This window comes from Clavelina lepadiformis, chromosome 7 (assembly GCF_947623445.1).
Source record: "Clavelina lepadiformis chromosome 7, kaClaLepa1.1, whole genome shotgun sequence".
Taxonomy (NCBI): domain Eukaryota; kingdom Metazoa; phylum Chordata; class Ascidiacea; order Aplousobranchia; family Clavelinidae; genus Clavelina; species Clavelina lepadiformis.
Genome location: NC_135246.1, coordinates 13,349,080 through 13,364,746, shown reverse-complemented (window position 1 = coordinate 13,364,746; position 15,667 = coordinate 13,349,080). Strand labels below are relative to the sequence as shown.

The following is a 15,667-nucleotide window of genomic DNA, read 5'->3' as shown; positions in this document are numbered from 1 at the left end:
TACACACTGCACTTGTCATTTTTGACTGTTTAGTGTACCCAAACTATTGCTGAAAACGGCCATACTCTGCAGTTCGGCTACAGCGAATAGGCCATATATTGGTTCCGGTGTACCAGTCTGTCGGAAAGCTAGCCTACCTGTAGAACTATATGTTATCTGAACCTTTTGGGTTGTTGAAACTATGCTTTTTCCACTCTGCCACCGTATTTCATAGGCTACATTATAGTTTTTACTTCTGTTTAAATTTCTTCTCTTTTTCGCTAATTTTTAACGATTTTCGACCATCTAATACTTGAATACACAGACATACTCAGACTCCACCTGCTTGTCATAGTTGGAAGTGTGACACCTGCACGCATGAGATTCATCAACATGCATGCCGAACTTTGTTATCTTATCGCCAATTTATGATAAATGAGCAAAGAATTGAGTGTTTGTTTGAACGAATAAACAAACAAAGAATTAAGGCTTAAGAACAGTGTATGCCATTACGCCAAAATTTGCGTCATTGTATGCATAGTTTGTTGTCAAAAACTGTTGTACTTTCCAATTAGCCTAGGTTAGCCCACTTTAACTTGGCTTTATTTATATATTTAACTATGATATAGTTTTGTGGTTTAACTAACTTTAGCTTTGTAGGTCACAGCAATTACTAGCTTAAACATTTTCGAGCAAGTTTTAAGACTTTTTTTTTGCTCGCCTTTTCTCGTTGATTAGGCTGAAGTTGACGCTAGTACAGCAATAACAAAGTCCTAGCTTCTTTTTTTTGTCCTAGCCACATTTTTGACAAAAACGCTCAATCTATTTTGACAATTAACATGTTTAATTGAATAATTAAAACACGTCTTAAATTTGCGTATAGCAGTCTAGTTGAAATTTTGTGGCAGCTGTACAGGATGTAAAACTGAGATAAATTTCAAATAAATTTCTTGCACACTTGACTTTGTATATTAGCTTTGTTGTATATATAATGTTTAATTTGGAGGCCAAATAAAAAGCTGTTTAATATTTTAAATTTTCTCTCTGATCGGAGATTATATCCAGGCACGCTCATGATTTTTCTGTTGTGGTCAAAATTCTCTTTGTCCAAAATGCTTCGTACAAATGTTTATTGAATGTTTATTGAAACATGACGAATGAGCAAGGTTGGTTTCATCCATTTAACCATAAAAATTTGCAAAATTTTGATATGAATCAACAAAAATTCATCCGGCCCTCAGGATTTTTTGGTTAGCTGTTAAATAAATTGATATAAATATATGCAAGAGAGAGAAGGAGAAAGATTGACTTGGCTAGTCATGGCGCACCAAACTTAGTTGATCTGCACGTACTCGAGATCTCGTAAAATCCTCCCATGAAATACAGGCCTGCAAGCAACATGGGAAGCATCTTGTTTAGTTAATTTTAGGTTATATATTTTTATTGTCATAAACATGGAGGTCATTTGGAGGTAATCAAATTTTGATGTTTCAGTGAGTGAGCTAAAACATTAAGGCTGAGAACCAGAGACTATGCGAAAAGACAAATGTGAGACAACCTTAGGCAGAACTATATTGTTTATGAAATAAAGAAATTTCTATATAATCCACAAAAAATGAGATACATCTGTTTCATTTCATATTGTCCAGAAATAAAAAAAATTTAAATGATATTCGACTAACATACTCAAATTACCCCTTACACTCAAATTAACCCACCCCCTATACAATTTATTTTATTTCAACTTGTGCAGGAGATTGACAATGCACTTTTGTGGCGTTATTTAACATAAAATGGTAGTTTTTATTAAAGTTTATTGAAGCTTTTCAAGTAGTTTTATTTAAAAAAAAACTAGACTTTTTTATAACTTTTACAGGAATATTTTTTCCACCGCAATCGCGTTTTTTCTTTAATTCATTTATTAAGGTTACCAATTACTTGCCTATTGAAAAGTTTGCGCTTAGTGTGCCGTAAAAATATGCTAATAAGTTTAATGCTGAAGTTTGTGCCATGCAAACAAAATGCTTTTATTGGTGCACGAAAGTACCCAGTGTATGAATTTTGTTAAAAAATCTCTATTTTAATTTTTTATGCTACAGTATTTCATCAAGTTTTTGTCGATAGTCCGCAGGATGCTTCTTAATGTATGCCAAACCTTTTACTCTTTTCAAGCCTTTACATAATTATGTTTTTAGTTCCAGTGCATCAAACTTCCCCACCTCATAAGCTGATTTTTAAGGCTTAAATAAACTTTTAGTGTCCAGCTGTAGTATCACAACACAGAAGAGTTAGAGAGTCCCTTTTTTTACACACTTGCACATAAATTCCTTTATGTTTTTTTACAGTTAACCTCTTTTACCAGTTGATTTTAAATGACTTTTCTCCATTAGGGTCTGATTTCGCAGCAGAGTTTGTGAACGAAAAAGATCTGCTATGACAAAATGCATTGTTAATGTTATTGATAGAAATTGACAGTATTTAAATACCAATTTAAATCATATACATGTATATTGAAATAAAATATTTAATGAGTACTATTCAACTCAAACTTTCTTTCCCCATTATTTACAAACTTTATTTACGCATTGAGAAATAACTGAGAGAAATGATACACATCCATAAGTGTTTATGTGAATTTTAATTATGTTAGCGTGGATGGAGAGGTTGAAAACCACAGGGCTAGGCTACATGGTATTTTTGCATGAATGAGTTGCTTAAAAATAAAACAAACCAAAACTGACATGTTTAAATAGATGAAATCTGATTCCAGCAGGGTAAAAAATAACTAGTAGAATATATAGATTGACTGCTTCCAGACAGCGTTTTTGTCCTGTTTGGTTTGGGACCTATTCGTGCAAACGTTTTAGGTTTAATTGCTTTGGTTTAAATGTTTAAGCATCTTACATGTGTTATATACATAAATGCAGCCTGGCACTGCTTTACTAGGTTTATTAGCTTTTACTGCACAATAGGTTTAGCCCATCTCAAATCTGGTCCCATTGCTGCAAAAGTTTTATGCACGGTAGGCTACTCATGCCTTAATTTAGGATTTTTGTTCGAGCATTACCACATACCACTTTTCTTCTGTAAGTATCATTACTTGTCCTCGGGAAATGTCCTTCACCAACACTCCACGCCCAGATAATGGTCATTTTTGTAGAAAACAACCTTGTACTTTTGTGAAGGACAGTATATATTTGTATACATTGACTGGACTAAATATTGAATTTACTCACACACAACAAATTTTTTTATTCTGTTTTGTCTATTTATCTTTCTAAATAAATTTAAATACCAATTGTCATACTTATTTTGCAGCGTTGTTTTAAAGTTTGTGCTGTTAAAGCGACAAAGAACCTTATTGATAAGTCATCATATAATAAGTTAAACAAGATAAAATGGCAGAAGAAGCTGGAGATGACTCACTTTATCCCATTGCAGTGTTAATCGATGAACTAAGAAATGAAGACGTCCAACTGCAGCTTAATAGCATGAGAAAGTTATCTACTATAGCTTTAGCGCTTGGAGTGGAGCGAACTCGCTCTGAGCTTATTCCGTTTCTTACGGACTCGATGTGTGATGAAGATGAAGTTCTCTTGGCACTGGCAGAGCAGCTTGGTTCATTTACTCCATTAGTTGGTGGCAACAGCTTTGCCCATTGTATCCTTCCCCCTCTTGAGAGCCTGTCTACAGTGGAGGAAACGGTTGTTCGTGATAAAGCGGTGGAATCACTTCGTTCAGTAGCTAATGATCACAGTACTAATGACTTGGAGACCTATATGATACCACTTGTTAAAAGGTTGTCAACTGGAGATTGGTTTACTTCACGTACTTCAGCTTGTGGTTTGTTTAGTGTTGTTTACCCAAGGGTGTCCAATACACAAAAGCAAGAGCTTCGTGTTTGGTTTCGAAATCTGTGCGGTGACGATACACCAATGGTAAGAAGAGCTGCTGCAGCCAAACTCGGAGAATTTTCCAAGGTTGTAGAGCATGATCACCTTATTGCTGACCTGATCCCATTACTTCACAATCTGTCGAGTGATGAACAAGATTCTGTACGTCTTTTGTCTGTTGATGGCTGTGTCAGCGTTGCTGAGCTCTTGAATGAAAATGAATGTGAACAGCACCTTCTGTCAACTATTCATGATGCAGCAGGTGACAAATCTTGGCGTGTGAGATACATGTTGGCTGACAAATTTACACTTTTGCAAAATGCCATTGGACCAAATCTCACGAACCAGCATCTTGTTCCCGCATTTCAGTCTTTGTTGAAAGATTGTGAAGCTGAAGTGCGAGCTGCCGTCGCCCACAAAGTGAAAGATTTCTCTGAGCAACTTCCTGCTGACAAGAGGGAGCAGGTCATCATGCAAAATATCTTGCCTCACGTAAAAGAGCTGGTCACTGATGCCAACCAGCATGTGAAATCTGCTTTGGCTTCTGTCATCATGGGTCTTTCTCCTATCCTTGGCAAAGACAACACTATTGAGCATCTTCTACCACTCTTTCTTACTCAGCTTAAAGATGAATGTCCTGATGTGCGTTTGAATATTATTTCTAACATTGACTGTGTGAATGAAGTGATTGGAATCGAACAACTATCTCAATCTTTGCTCCCAGCCATTGTTGAGCTTGCTGAAGATGGGAAATGGCGAGTTCGACTTGCCATCATTGAACACATGCCACTGCTTGCCGCACAACTCGGCCAGCAGTTCTTTGATGACAAGCTGAATGAACTTTGCATGCAGTGGCTAGTTGATCATGTATACGCCATTCGTGAGGCTGCCACCACCAATCTACGCAAACTTGTTGAAGCGTTTGGTGTCGATTGGGCAAAAGAAGCAGTCATTCCGAAGATTCTCAATCTTGCACAAGACCAGAATTATTTGCGTCGCATGACCACCATTTTCTGTGTGAATGAGCTTGCTTCCGCTCTTTCCAGTGAGCATTTAGTCAAGCTTGTCCTGCCAACTATGATCAGGCTTTCAAACGACAACGTGGCAAACGTACGTTTCAACGTTTGCAAATGCATGGAGAAGATTGGCTTGAAGTTGGATGGTTCCAGTCTTGCTTCAGAAGTACGGCCTATGCTTCAGCGACTTACTCGAGATCAAGACATAGATGTTCAGTATTTTGCCCAAAGAGCGCTACAGGTCCTTGCTTAAATGTATGAACAATATCAACCATATTCATGCTGGCTGTAATGTGTTTATACACACATTGTACATGTTGCGGTTGCTGGAAAGTTTTTTCAAATGATTTTTCCCCAAACACTTTACGTACGCTAAGTGTATTATTTCAATTTGACGAATGCTGCAGGAACACTTTACTAGAATAGTCTTGGTTTTCTTTAGTTTTTAATCCTATTTTTTATTTTAAAGTTTGGTTGCTAGGTTTACTTTGTTTTATTCATAATTTAATTCAGTAAAGCCAATTAATTAACAACAACTTGTAATCGGTAATTTTTCATCCCAAACATTTCTTTTAACATCTTCCAGTTCTTGTGACATGTACCTAGCTATGCTTTGAAATGGGTATCTGGTTAATCAGTGCAGAAATGTAAATAATAAATTTTTGATTGTGCAACTTGCGTTGATTACACGTATTGATGTATTTGACGCAAATGTGATAAGCTAAATCGCACTGGGCCGAAATAATCAGTCAAAAGGAAATCTAATGCACTAGGTGCTTGCTCACCTGGGTGTTTATACAGTAACAACTTCTGAAAAATAGTATATTATTTAGAATTCATTTCCAGAAGTGCTGTGAGTGTTCAAACTGTACATTAATTGCTATCTTGTGTCCGTTTTTTGTCAAAATTTATCAATATGATTTTACCGATTGGCTATATGCATACATTGACCCTACTAGATAGCTAGTTTTTTTAAACATAAATTCAGCTTTTAAGCAATGAAGTAGTTGAAAACCAAAACCCCAACAACTGTGGTTCATCTTCTTGTAATTATGTCATTTTGTGGTATTACTGTCTTTTTTATTTGTATGAGCTAAAATGAATCAGATAATTTCTTGGCTTCAACATCTATTTCACCGATTTGTGTTGCTCAAGACAGCACTAAATCTTGATGTATCAGTTGTTTTTACTCTGTATAAGTTAGTAGTAACATTCACCAAATGTATGCCACCTAGAAAAATTATTACTTGTTCAATTTAATTTTGTGTCACTTTGTATGTAGCATTAACTGTAATAGAAAACATAAACCGAACTGTGACTGCTTGTATGCAACCGGCATGCTGGTAGGAGGTGGTTATCCCTTATCCAATTAAAAGATTGGTCGGAGGCTGACATGTCAGAGTCATCGGCAGATCTAAAAAAAACGTCAACAGAAAACACAGCCACAGAAGTAAGTAATTTTATTATTTTGGTAAATATATCAACCAAACACTTTGAAGTTTAAGACTATATAAGAGAAGAGTTCCAATCAATATCAAAGTGAAAATTTTTAAAATTACGTACATTGCTTTACAGTCTCTTCAAAGACGAAGATATACTGGTATACCATTAATACCAAATTCATTGCCTGTACCACCTTCATCATCAAATATTTTATTACTTTCACCTATTGTCCGTCCAGGTATTCATTTTTGTGAGATACTTGACAAAATTGCATAAATTAATTGAATTATGTATTAGTTAGGTTCAGGCAAGATGTTTACATATGTATCAGTGGATCTAATTCATGCTAAAATTATGTTGAGTATTCAAAGATCATGGTTTCATAAATCTTCCCATTTTGGTCTTCCTGTTTGTGTGCATATTTATGTTAAGTAAACCCATTTTGTCAGTAGTAAATGTTGTCAAATTCTCCTATTATGCATATTATTGCATAAGTCTAATAATGAAATAATTTAACTTTAAAAGGACCTTATGTTACAGTACATGCTGTTATTTGTAGGAACTCGGTCAGAACCAGACAAACTATGCAATCTACAGTTGTTGGTTTCAAATGTATCGTACCAACAAACAAAGCAGCCTGCAACCAGTAAGTTATTTTTTGTTTTAGGGTTAGCATAATTGTCTAAGCATTTCCGAGGGCACTGCTAGTATGATATTTTAATTTTATGCTATAAAACTTTGACCAATGCAACTGTTAACGTCTTTCAATAGATCTTCTTGTACCGGTCAAGACATTACCAACATTAACAACTTGTAGCACACCACTTTTACCAACAACTAGTACTGTTTCTCTTCAGAAAATACATTTAGGGACAAATGAACAAAAAGAAGACGCAGTGGACCAGAACAACGGTACCCGCTTATTAAACAAGACGGTTAGTTGTTGTTCCATATTTGTCGATATCGTGGACTTAATGGCGCACAGTCTACTCTATTTAAATAAGCCATACCAAAGCAAAGAAGCTGGCAATCCATTGCCTATAAATTTGAAACGCCTTATTTAAACATTTCGTAGTATTTTGTTTTTCTTGTTTTTTGGGTCTACTTGTATATTTTAATAAAAATACAGTTTTATGATTTTTTAACTTCTCCATCAGCTATTTTGTTCTTAATTTTTTGTGTTTTTGGAAACTAAATGGTTATGCCTACCTAAACAGTCAGTCAAATTTTCTGAAACAAAGCTTGTGTTGTGATTAGTGATTACACAAGTACTCATTTCGTCGGAAACAAGTAGTGAAGTGGTTCTCAACAGCTTTTTGAACTTCTAACATTTCCAACACTTTCAAATATTTTCCAACTTAAATTTTTCAATACAAATGTTTATGACAACAGTTGGCATTCAAAGGCTTTTTTTGGTTCGAGCGAAAACAACAAAAGCCTTTCACTCTGTTTGGTAATTGCATGTCTTTTAGGCATCTAATTAATTATCAAAATTTTACTCTAGCTATTAAAACAAAATTCTTAACACATAACAAAACAAAAACTTCTTCCATTTTGCGATTACGCGTTCTGTTAACAATTCATTTTGCTTAATTTATGCTTTTTATTGTAACATCACGTTTTATTAAAATGTGAGTTATGTGAGTAAACACAGAAATTAAGTACCATAAAATTTGGTCCACCTTCAACACAATCCTAAATCCCCCCACTGTTCCTCATTTACTGAATTTTCCTCTTACAAGGAATTGTGAGCAGGAGGTCATGGCCATGATAGCCATCAAATCCAGAAATCAGAATACTTCTGGTGCATCTGGATTGCTGTGAGCAAGGAAAAGCTCCACATACAGTAGCTTGTTGAGAAAAAGCAGTTGCAGCCCTTGCATTAGACTGTGTTACTTTAGTAAACTAATTTGTGTGTTTTAGCAATCATAGATGCATTTGAGAAAATTAAGCTCTTCTAGAACCAAGTGACACGTAGCTACCGTAAAAAACTTATGGTATAGTTTGTGATCAGAGGAAGGGTGAGAACAACTGAATTAAGAGTTGAGTGAGCAAAGTTGGCTATGCTTCATCGAATCTTTTTACATAATTTAGTCAATGAACTACATAAAATTTATAGGATGTTGGAAAACTGGAAGGTGTATTATGTCCGAATTGTGGGGTTCAGACTGCCGACCGTGATAAATGTCTTTTCTGCAAAAAAGTAATTCCCAGCACAGCAAAACGTATAAATTCTCAGGTTAGTATTAACTGCAGTTAAAAATTTTTGCTTGTATTTGTTTATTTTTCCTTTAGGGCTTTGTGGTGGACTCAGTTTATAATAAAATTTATTTCCCAGAACAGTAAGATTACTTTATGATATATCATAGTTTTTAAAAAAGTTTTTAAACATCAGTAGATCCTGTGTTTTTGTTTCAGTGATATTTTTATTTTATAGTTTCGCAAAAGAGTATATGCCCAGTCCACAAGTGCAGCGACTAATGAGCCATCCGGCATAAAGTAAGTTGTGTTGGAAATGTATATAATTTTATATATAAATAGTTGGAAATAGGCATGATACATATGATTTCAAGTTAATACCAGAAATTATTATTTTCTCACACTTTTTACGTGAATCTTGGTAGTCTATACATAATTGTGATAACACGAAACTGATAAAGCTTTTGACATTGTTACATTGTTTATAATAAACTATCAGCAATTCTTAAGCATTGGATTTATCTTATGTGAAGAGAATTGAATTAATCCGTTTCCAGTAGTAATAATATCCATGTTACTCCCCCCTTTCAAATATATATTTATATACATTTCAGGTAAGAAAAACGTCGCTATCAGTAAATGCCGAAAACGTTTCTTAAAACGGATTTTTGGATGTAATAAGCAGTCGTTGTAAAAACCGTTTTTAAATGGCCAAACTAAACAACCACCTGTAGTAAAAATGCAATCGTTAAATTTATTGAGTACAGAAAAACATGCATCTACAGCAGTGATTCTCAACCGTGGCTCTCAACTGTACATTTTGCGGCTCTCACTAACTTGGTGAAAAATTAATTAGTTGTACCAGAATTGCAACAAAGGAAGTAAAAGAAATCAAGAATTAGTGAATTGTCTCAGCAAGGAGCCCGTGTACGAAGTACTAATGTTACCAGATTACTACCGTTCTGCTGTGTAAAATCATTTTGTGGTTTTTGACATCATTTTTCATGCGGCTCCTTGCAAATTTAGGTTTGAAATTTGGCTCTGGCACTAAAAAGGTTGAGAATCACTGATCTACAGTATTCGTACCACAGTGTAGGCTAAAACACTTTGACTGCAATAAGAAGACTGGAATGTGCTGCTTCAGCTAACTGCAATGACTAACACACTCTCTTTGAATGGATAGGCTATTGTTTCATCACAATGTTCTATTTAACGCATTAGCGCTCAAAGTAACCCATTATATGTACCCAGTAAAGAATAATTAATCGGCCTGCATGGGGAAACACAAGTTGATATGTTAAGCGATGGCTGGATGTATTAACCGAGGTTTTGTAATGGGAAAAGTATAGGAAAATTCATCCCAAGCAATTTGATACAATTAATGTGACTTGACAATTAGTGATTATGGCAGCTAACGGCTAATTCAATCTAATGGCTAAATAAAACCAGCTAAATTCCCAGCCCCAGCCCTAGTAAATTGAGCTGTACCAGGAGGAAAAGTATTCCTGTTCTCGTCATCTTGAATGTCATGGAGGTTAAAATAAATTAATGTAGACTCCATGTTTCTCGGTTTAAAACAGTAAAGTTTCATCGTTGCCCACTTAGGTTTATAACTTGTTAAATTTTAAACAATTTGTGCTGTTTTAAAAATTCTAATTAAATGGCAATTGAGTACTTCAATGCATTTGGCAAATGATCTGTTTTGTAAAGAGTGTTGACTCTACAAAAGCTAAGCCACCAAATATTATCTTCACTTTTTACCGTGATAAAAAAAATTATAGAAACTGTTGTAGGCAGGTCACCAGTATATTTGTGCTTGCATGTAAATTTGGTTGGGTTCATTTATGCCAATTTTATCTGTAATTAGTACTTTTATTTAGCGTTTACTGCTAAAGAATTATCTTTTATCTTAGTTGTTTCTTTTTAGGGCGAGTGTGGAGCCGTCTAGCTTCTATGGAAATGTTGGCCTCAGTGAATTTATGAGATATTCTAAAGTTGGGAAAACGGTAAGTTAAAAAGCATTTACCTGCAGAGTTTCTGTTTGGTTAATGCAGTCTGAAATTTATAGCTGAACTCTTAACTTGGAACATCTATTCTTACATCCAAACCAATTGTGTTTTATCCTCGTAGAATACTATCAAAGTGAGAAAAGTTTCTCAGTTAGTTCCACAAAATAAATCAGGTTTGTTTTAACTTCAATTCATTATAAACTTAAGTTTGAAATTTCACCCCAAAATATAATGAACCTACAGTGATAAAATTCTTTATGTGACAATGTGCAAGTGCATCAGTATGCAACATGTTAGTATCTTTAGCACTATATTTTTATTTCAGAATGTATAATGATATCTGATTCTAGTGATGATGATTTAGGCTCAAAGCTATCATCAGGTACTAAAAGCAAAGTCTACTGTTCAGCTTAACACCTGCAAATAGTCTGCTTATGTGGTATGTAATGCATTCAGGTGCGCTTTCCATTAGTGTTCCCTTGCCAGAGACAAATTTAAACACTGTGCCCACAGCTGCGCTGGAAAATGAAGCAAGGTTACATGTTTCAGTATTCATTTAATCGCGAACCAAGTTACTTAATTTGTCATCATGCTTACAACTATCTTGGTTGCTTTAACACTGAAATGTTTTGCAGCTCGTCATCAGAAGTTTCTTTTGATTCCTTAAACCAGGTGACTGAAAGCCAGCAAATTTTGTCGTCTGATTTATGGAAATATGAGACATTAAATGTCCAGGTTACTTCCACCAGGATTGGTCAACTGCATGTGACACCTCCATCACCCCTCAGAGTAAATATACAATTCTTAAGACTTTTCCTCAATGCTTTGCGTAAAGTAAAATCAATTAACTCTGAATTTGTGTCAGATTAGCCTGTTGCAAATTTAACATTTACCAAGAAAAATCTTATAATGTTGCAGGTTTGTGGTGTAAACTTTTGTCTTTCACTTCCAATGCATATTGTTCGCTTACAATGGTTTAGTATTGAACACATAGAAATCAGCAATAATCCCCAAGAGCCCTGCTTGTATTTTTTCATTAAAGATGAATGCCTTGGGGTTTTTCGTAGTCAGCTTGGTATGATTCCTGGAAAGATTCCTTACTTTGACCCTGTGGGCCCAGGTAAGTTTGTTCGGGCCTAGTAAGAAGTTGCATAAATGTTTTCTACCTTGTGGATTTATTATGTTATATTATTGCTAGTGGATCAAAAGTTTTTCATCATTTATATCGCGAAGAGTTGGTTTGCTGAGTATTCACGTGATTTGCGTGAGAAATTTTGCTTTATTCGGTCAAAACATAAACTTCCTCTGGTAAGCTATCATGCATTGAACTTGTTAACTAAGCCTGATGTTATCAATGTACTGCTAACATGAAACTTCACCGACATAGTTTTTTTGTAGGAATTTTTCTGCGAAGTAACAGATGCGGAGTCAAATGCTCGCCAAATGCAAATTGCCCAAGCAGATCCGGAATTAAATGGCTCAATGGCAATGGTTTGTTATGAACATCATTTTTTGTCATTTCCTACACGTTAAATTGTATTTTAGTGAAAGCTGTTGCTATATATGATATTTCAGCAATATTCGCCATCACTTATTCCACCTACAGAGATTTCGACACACTCACTAACAAGGGTATTAAGGCCGTCATTATCTAAGGATTGTCATACCAATGTCAGTTTAAGCTTTTGTGGACAACGAAAACAGTAAGTATACACTACAGTACGTTTATTGTTAACTGTCACAGGACTTTTTAAAGCAAGTAGCTGTATTTCGTAGCAGCTGTAGTCATATTCATATGATCTATATTCATGTAGGCTACCACCTCCTGAGCAAGTTAACTCTCGTTAATGCTAACACGTCCATGAGTTTTCTTTTAGATTTAAATTGTTTTTTGTGTTTTGTTAACCAGCCTTGCAATATATCCTCCGCCTCCTGCTAAAGGCGGAATCACTATAACCAATGAAGATGAATTTTGTCTCAATGATGGAGAATTTCTTAATGATGTTATTGTCGACTTCTACCTAAAGTTAGTATGTTAATGTTTAGTTAATAGTGTAATGGATTTGATTTATTTAGCTGATATTGTAATGAATTTCACTATCTTGGACTGGGTTTATCATTTGTTGATTTCACTAAGGTTTTTGTATTCATCGATTTAACTTCCCGTTTTAGATACACAATATTGGAACTAATAAGTGATGAAGATCGTGAAAGATCTCACGTTTTCAGTTGTTTCTTCTACGAGAGGTTGAGTCAGCCAGAAACAACCAAATTAAAATCAGCACCAAATACACCGAGGTTTTCGATTATGTCTGAAATTTGCACTGCAGTTACAAAACATACGCCATTATGAACACGAGTTTATCACTAATGTTTAATAGTTTATTACAAGTTTCTTCTTCATTTTTTAGCATTTCATATCATTTACTCATTTCATGGCAATTTTGTGTGAGAGTTCATTTTTACATCTAGTATGCCTCAGAGAAGACACATGCGTGTAAAGAAGTGGACACGTAACGTTGATCTTTTTTCCAAGGATTTCATTTTTATTCCAATTAATGATGCTGCGCATTGGTACCTTGCCGTTATTTGCTTTCCTGGGGCACAACCTTCTTCAGCCAAAAACGAATCCCCAAGTATTGGTAAGTGTGCTGTATATAGACCTAGCAAATCTAGTGGAGGGTATTTTCTTTTGGAAATCACTGGAATTTCGGCTTAAACTGTAAAGCAATAAAACAAATTTACAACACTTATATGACTTTTTTACGTTCACATGTTAACTTTGTCGTAATGAAAGTAAGTTATATTAAAGTACGTTTTTACAGCGTCTGTGGAGGAAATCTCAACACATAATGGTGCTAACGAGCTTGTAATAAGCGACGTTCGTTCAATACGGAATAATTCGTGTTCATCTCAAGATGCATTGTGTGCTGAAACTGATGGTGCTGACTTCAAAGATTTCCCTCCTGTTAGTATTACTGCCAAATCTACCTCAAGTTCTTCGTCTACAAGACAACCGTGTATTTTGATATTTGATTCCTTACGAAGTTCTTGTCGTTCAAGAAGTGCAAAGATTTTGCGAGAGTAAGTAACTAATCTGCAAGAAATCAAACGTTTTCTTCCAATGTTTTGAAAACTTTGTCTATTTCCGTTTGTAATCATTTAGTTTTAAATATGGAAAAAATACTATTATGAACACATAAAAAGATTGAGGGATCAAACGACATGCAGTTTTTATTTGCACTGTGTTTGTCATCTGCACTGCAGTTTTTTCCTATACGCATCAATGCGTGCCGTCTCGCAGGTTGAAAAGCACTGCCATAAACCATTCCTAGATTATTTGTATGTTTGGCACAACGTACATTCCATTTCAAAGTCCTTGCAGGAAGTTGCTTAGACTTGTTCACATAGTGCTTGCAAAGGTCTTTTTACATATTATTCTGCTAAGACTTCTTGCATCATTCTATGACCGGTTGGTTTTATATGATTTAGCAGCTCCCAGAGGTGCCAAGAGACACATGTTGCAGACAACCAAGTAGTGATTTGTTGATAGTTCAGTTTGTCTTTTGACTCAAACATCCACCACAGAAGAGGAGGTTGGCTGACACAGAACAATAAATTGATCAGGGACCACTGTTGTGTATATCTCTGCATTGAAAGAAATGTTCATGCTAAGACCATTTTTGCAACATAGCTGTAAGAGACACCTTCCATTGTCATAAAGGTCTGTATCACCACGCTGCTCAATCACATCTCTCCATTTATGGTTATCTGTTCCAACACCTCCATTAAAGTTTCTCAATACAAATGTGGATTCATATGGTGCTCATCTCAGCAGCGCAGCCTCAACTTCGCAGATTCAACGAATTGTGATGTTGAATTACCACCGTGCACCTGTATACTAAACAGGTTTTGGCCGTTCAGCTTTAGCTTCAACTTTTACACTCGACCTCCTATGCATTCATCTACAGCCTACACAATCCGCCAGCCTGGGTGTTGTGAGCTGTGTGTGCATCTTCATGTCAATCTGAGCAGAAACTGTTGTATTTTCAGTTAATTAGACAAGTTTCCACCCATCGGCAAGGTGGACAGATCCATGACGCTTAAAGAGTTGCCTAAAATAGCAAAGTGACAATGATCGGCTTTTTCAACTAATTCCTGGTTTACTATCAGAATAAGGACATTTTAGTTTCCAGCTTTTGACAGATTCGTTAGTGAATAATTCAGCCGCCTTCCCAAACTCCTAGCAACAACTACATTGGCAAGTTTCTCATTATGTGGAGGAGAATATCGCTTATTTTTTTAAACGATCCCACTACCTAAAGCTTGAACGTACTGTTGTGCACAAAGTACCACGCACGCAACCTGTGCAAGTTATGACGCCGTATGATTGAGATTCTTACGTGTGTTCATAGTTGTTGTGTTGTGATCAGTCTTAATCTGTCTTGATACGGGTATTCCATTGAGAAAAAGGCTCTACTATTACTACTACAGGGTTGTGTTTGTTAAAGGAATTCTCAAATTGCCACTTTTATTTACTATTCATATTTTGCAATGCAGGTATTTAACTGAAGAATGGAGAACCAGAAAATCTGAGGAATCTGGCGAAAGAATCTTTGACAGTTCAACTATGAAGATGTGCTCTCCAGTGGTCCCTCAGCAGGATAATTATTCCGACTGCGGAGTGTTTCTTCTCCATTATGTCGAGATGCTATTTCAGGTAGATCGATGTGATCTCGATCTCTAGGCATAGTTAGCTTAGCTAACTGTGACCGCATTTGTTTCCCATGTAAGGATCAGACGAATTATTTAATTTATGTCAACTATATTGAAGCGCGAACAATTGGATGTTTAATGTTTCGGGATGGCGCCGTTATTGGTAACAGCTCTGACAATGTTTTCAGAAACCAATTCAGGATTTTGCGTTACCTGTCAAATCCCTCCAGAACTGGTTTGACCCTGTGGAATGCAAAGAAAAAAGACTTCAAATTCGCCAGATCATCCGAAAGCTCAGTGTTGCACAAGCTGATTCTGACTCATAACATGTTTATTTTTTTCAATCACTGTTAGGTTTCGTATTTATTGCAATAAACTCATTTTTTGTCATGAAAAGTTAATTTAGCAATGC

General features: G+C 35.5%; 2 protein-coding genes across 4 annotated transcripts; both read left to right on the top strand.

Moving 5' to 3' along the window:
• The first annotated feature begins 3,301 nt into the window (after positions 1-3,301).
• Positions 3,302-6,170, top strand: LOC143466106 (serine/threonine-protein phosphatase 2A 65 kDa regulatory subunit A beta isoform-like). Its single transcript, XM_076964721.1, has one exon. The coding sequence runs from the start codon at positions 3,378-3,380 to the stop codon at positions 5,139-5,141; it is 1,764 nt and encodes a 587-aa protein (XP_076820836.1). The 5' UTR covers positions 3,302-3,377; the 3' UTR covers positions 5,142-6,170.
• Positions 6,171-6,195: 25 nt separating this feature from the next.
• LOC143466105 (uncharacterized) lies at positions 6,196-15,667 on the top strand. 3 transcript variants are annotated; one of them, XM_076964718.1, is made up of 21 exons: positions 6,196-6,338; positions 6,464-6,569; positions 6,891-6,977; positions 7,103-7,266; positions 8,451-8,570; positions 8,769-8,830; positions 10,458-10,536; positions 10,661-10,712; positions 10,865-10,921; positions 10,996-11,074; positions 11,175-11,328; positions 11,458-11,659; positions 11,738-11,847; positions 11,938-12,030; positions 12,115-12,242; positions 12,449-12,565; positions 12,712-12,837; positions 13,012-13,175; positions 13,365-13,623; positions 15,100-15,259; positions 15,444-15,667. In XM_076964718.1, the coding sequence occupies exons 1-21, from the start codon at positions 6,282-6,284 to the stop codon at positions 15,579-15,581; spliced, it is 2,514 nt and encodes an 837-aa protein (XP_076820833.1). In that variant the 5' UTR covers positions 6,196-6,281; the 3' UTR covers positions 15,582-15,667. The 3 variants fall into 3 exon arrangements, with proteins under 3 accessions (XP_076820833.1, XP_076820832.1, XP_076820834.1); XM_076964717.1 differs by having other exon boundaries at positions 13,012-13,181; XM_076964719.1 differs by lacking the exon at positions 6,196-6,338 and having other exon boundaries at positions 7,189-7,266; positions 13,012-13,181.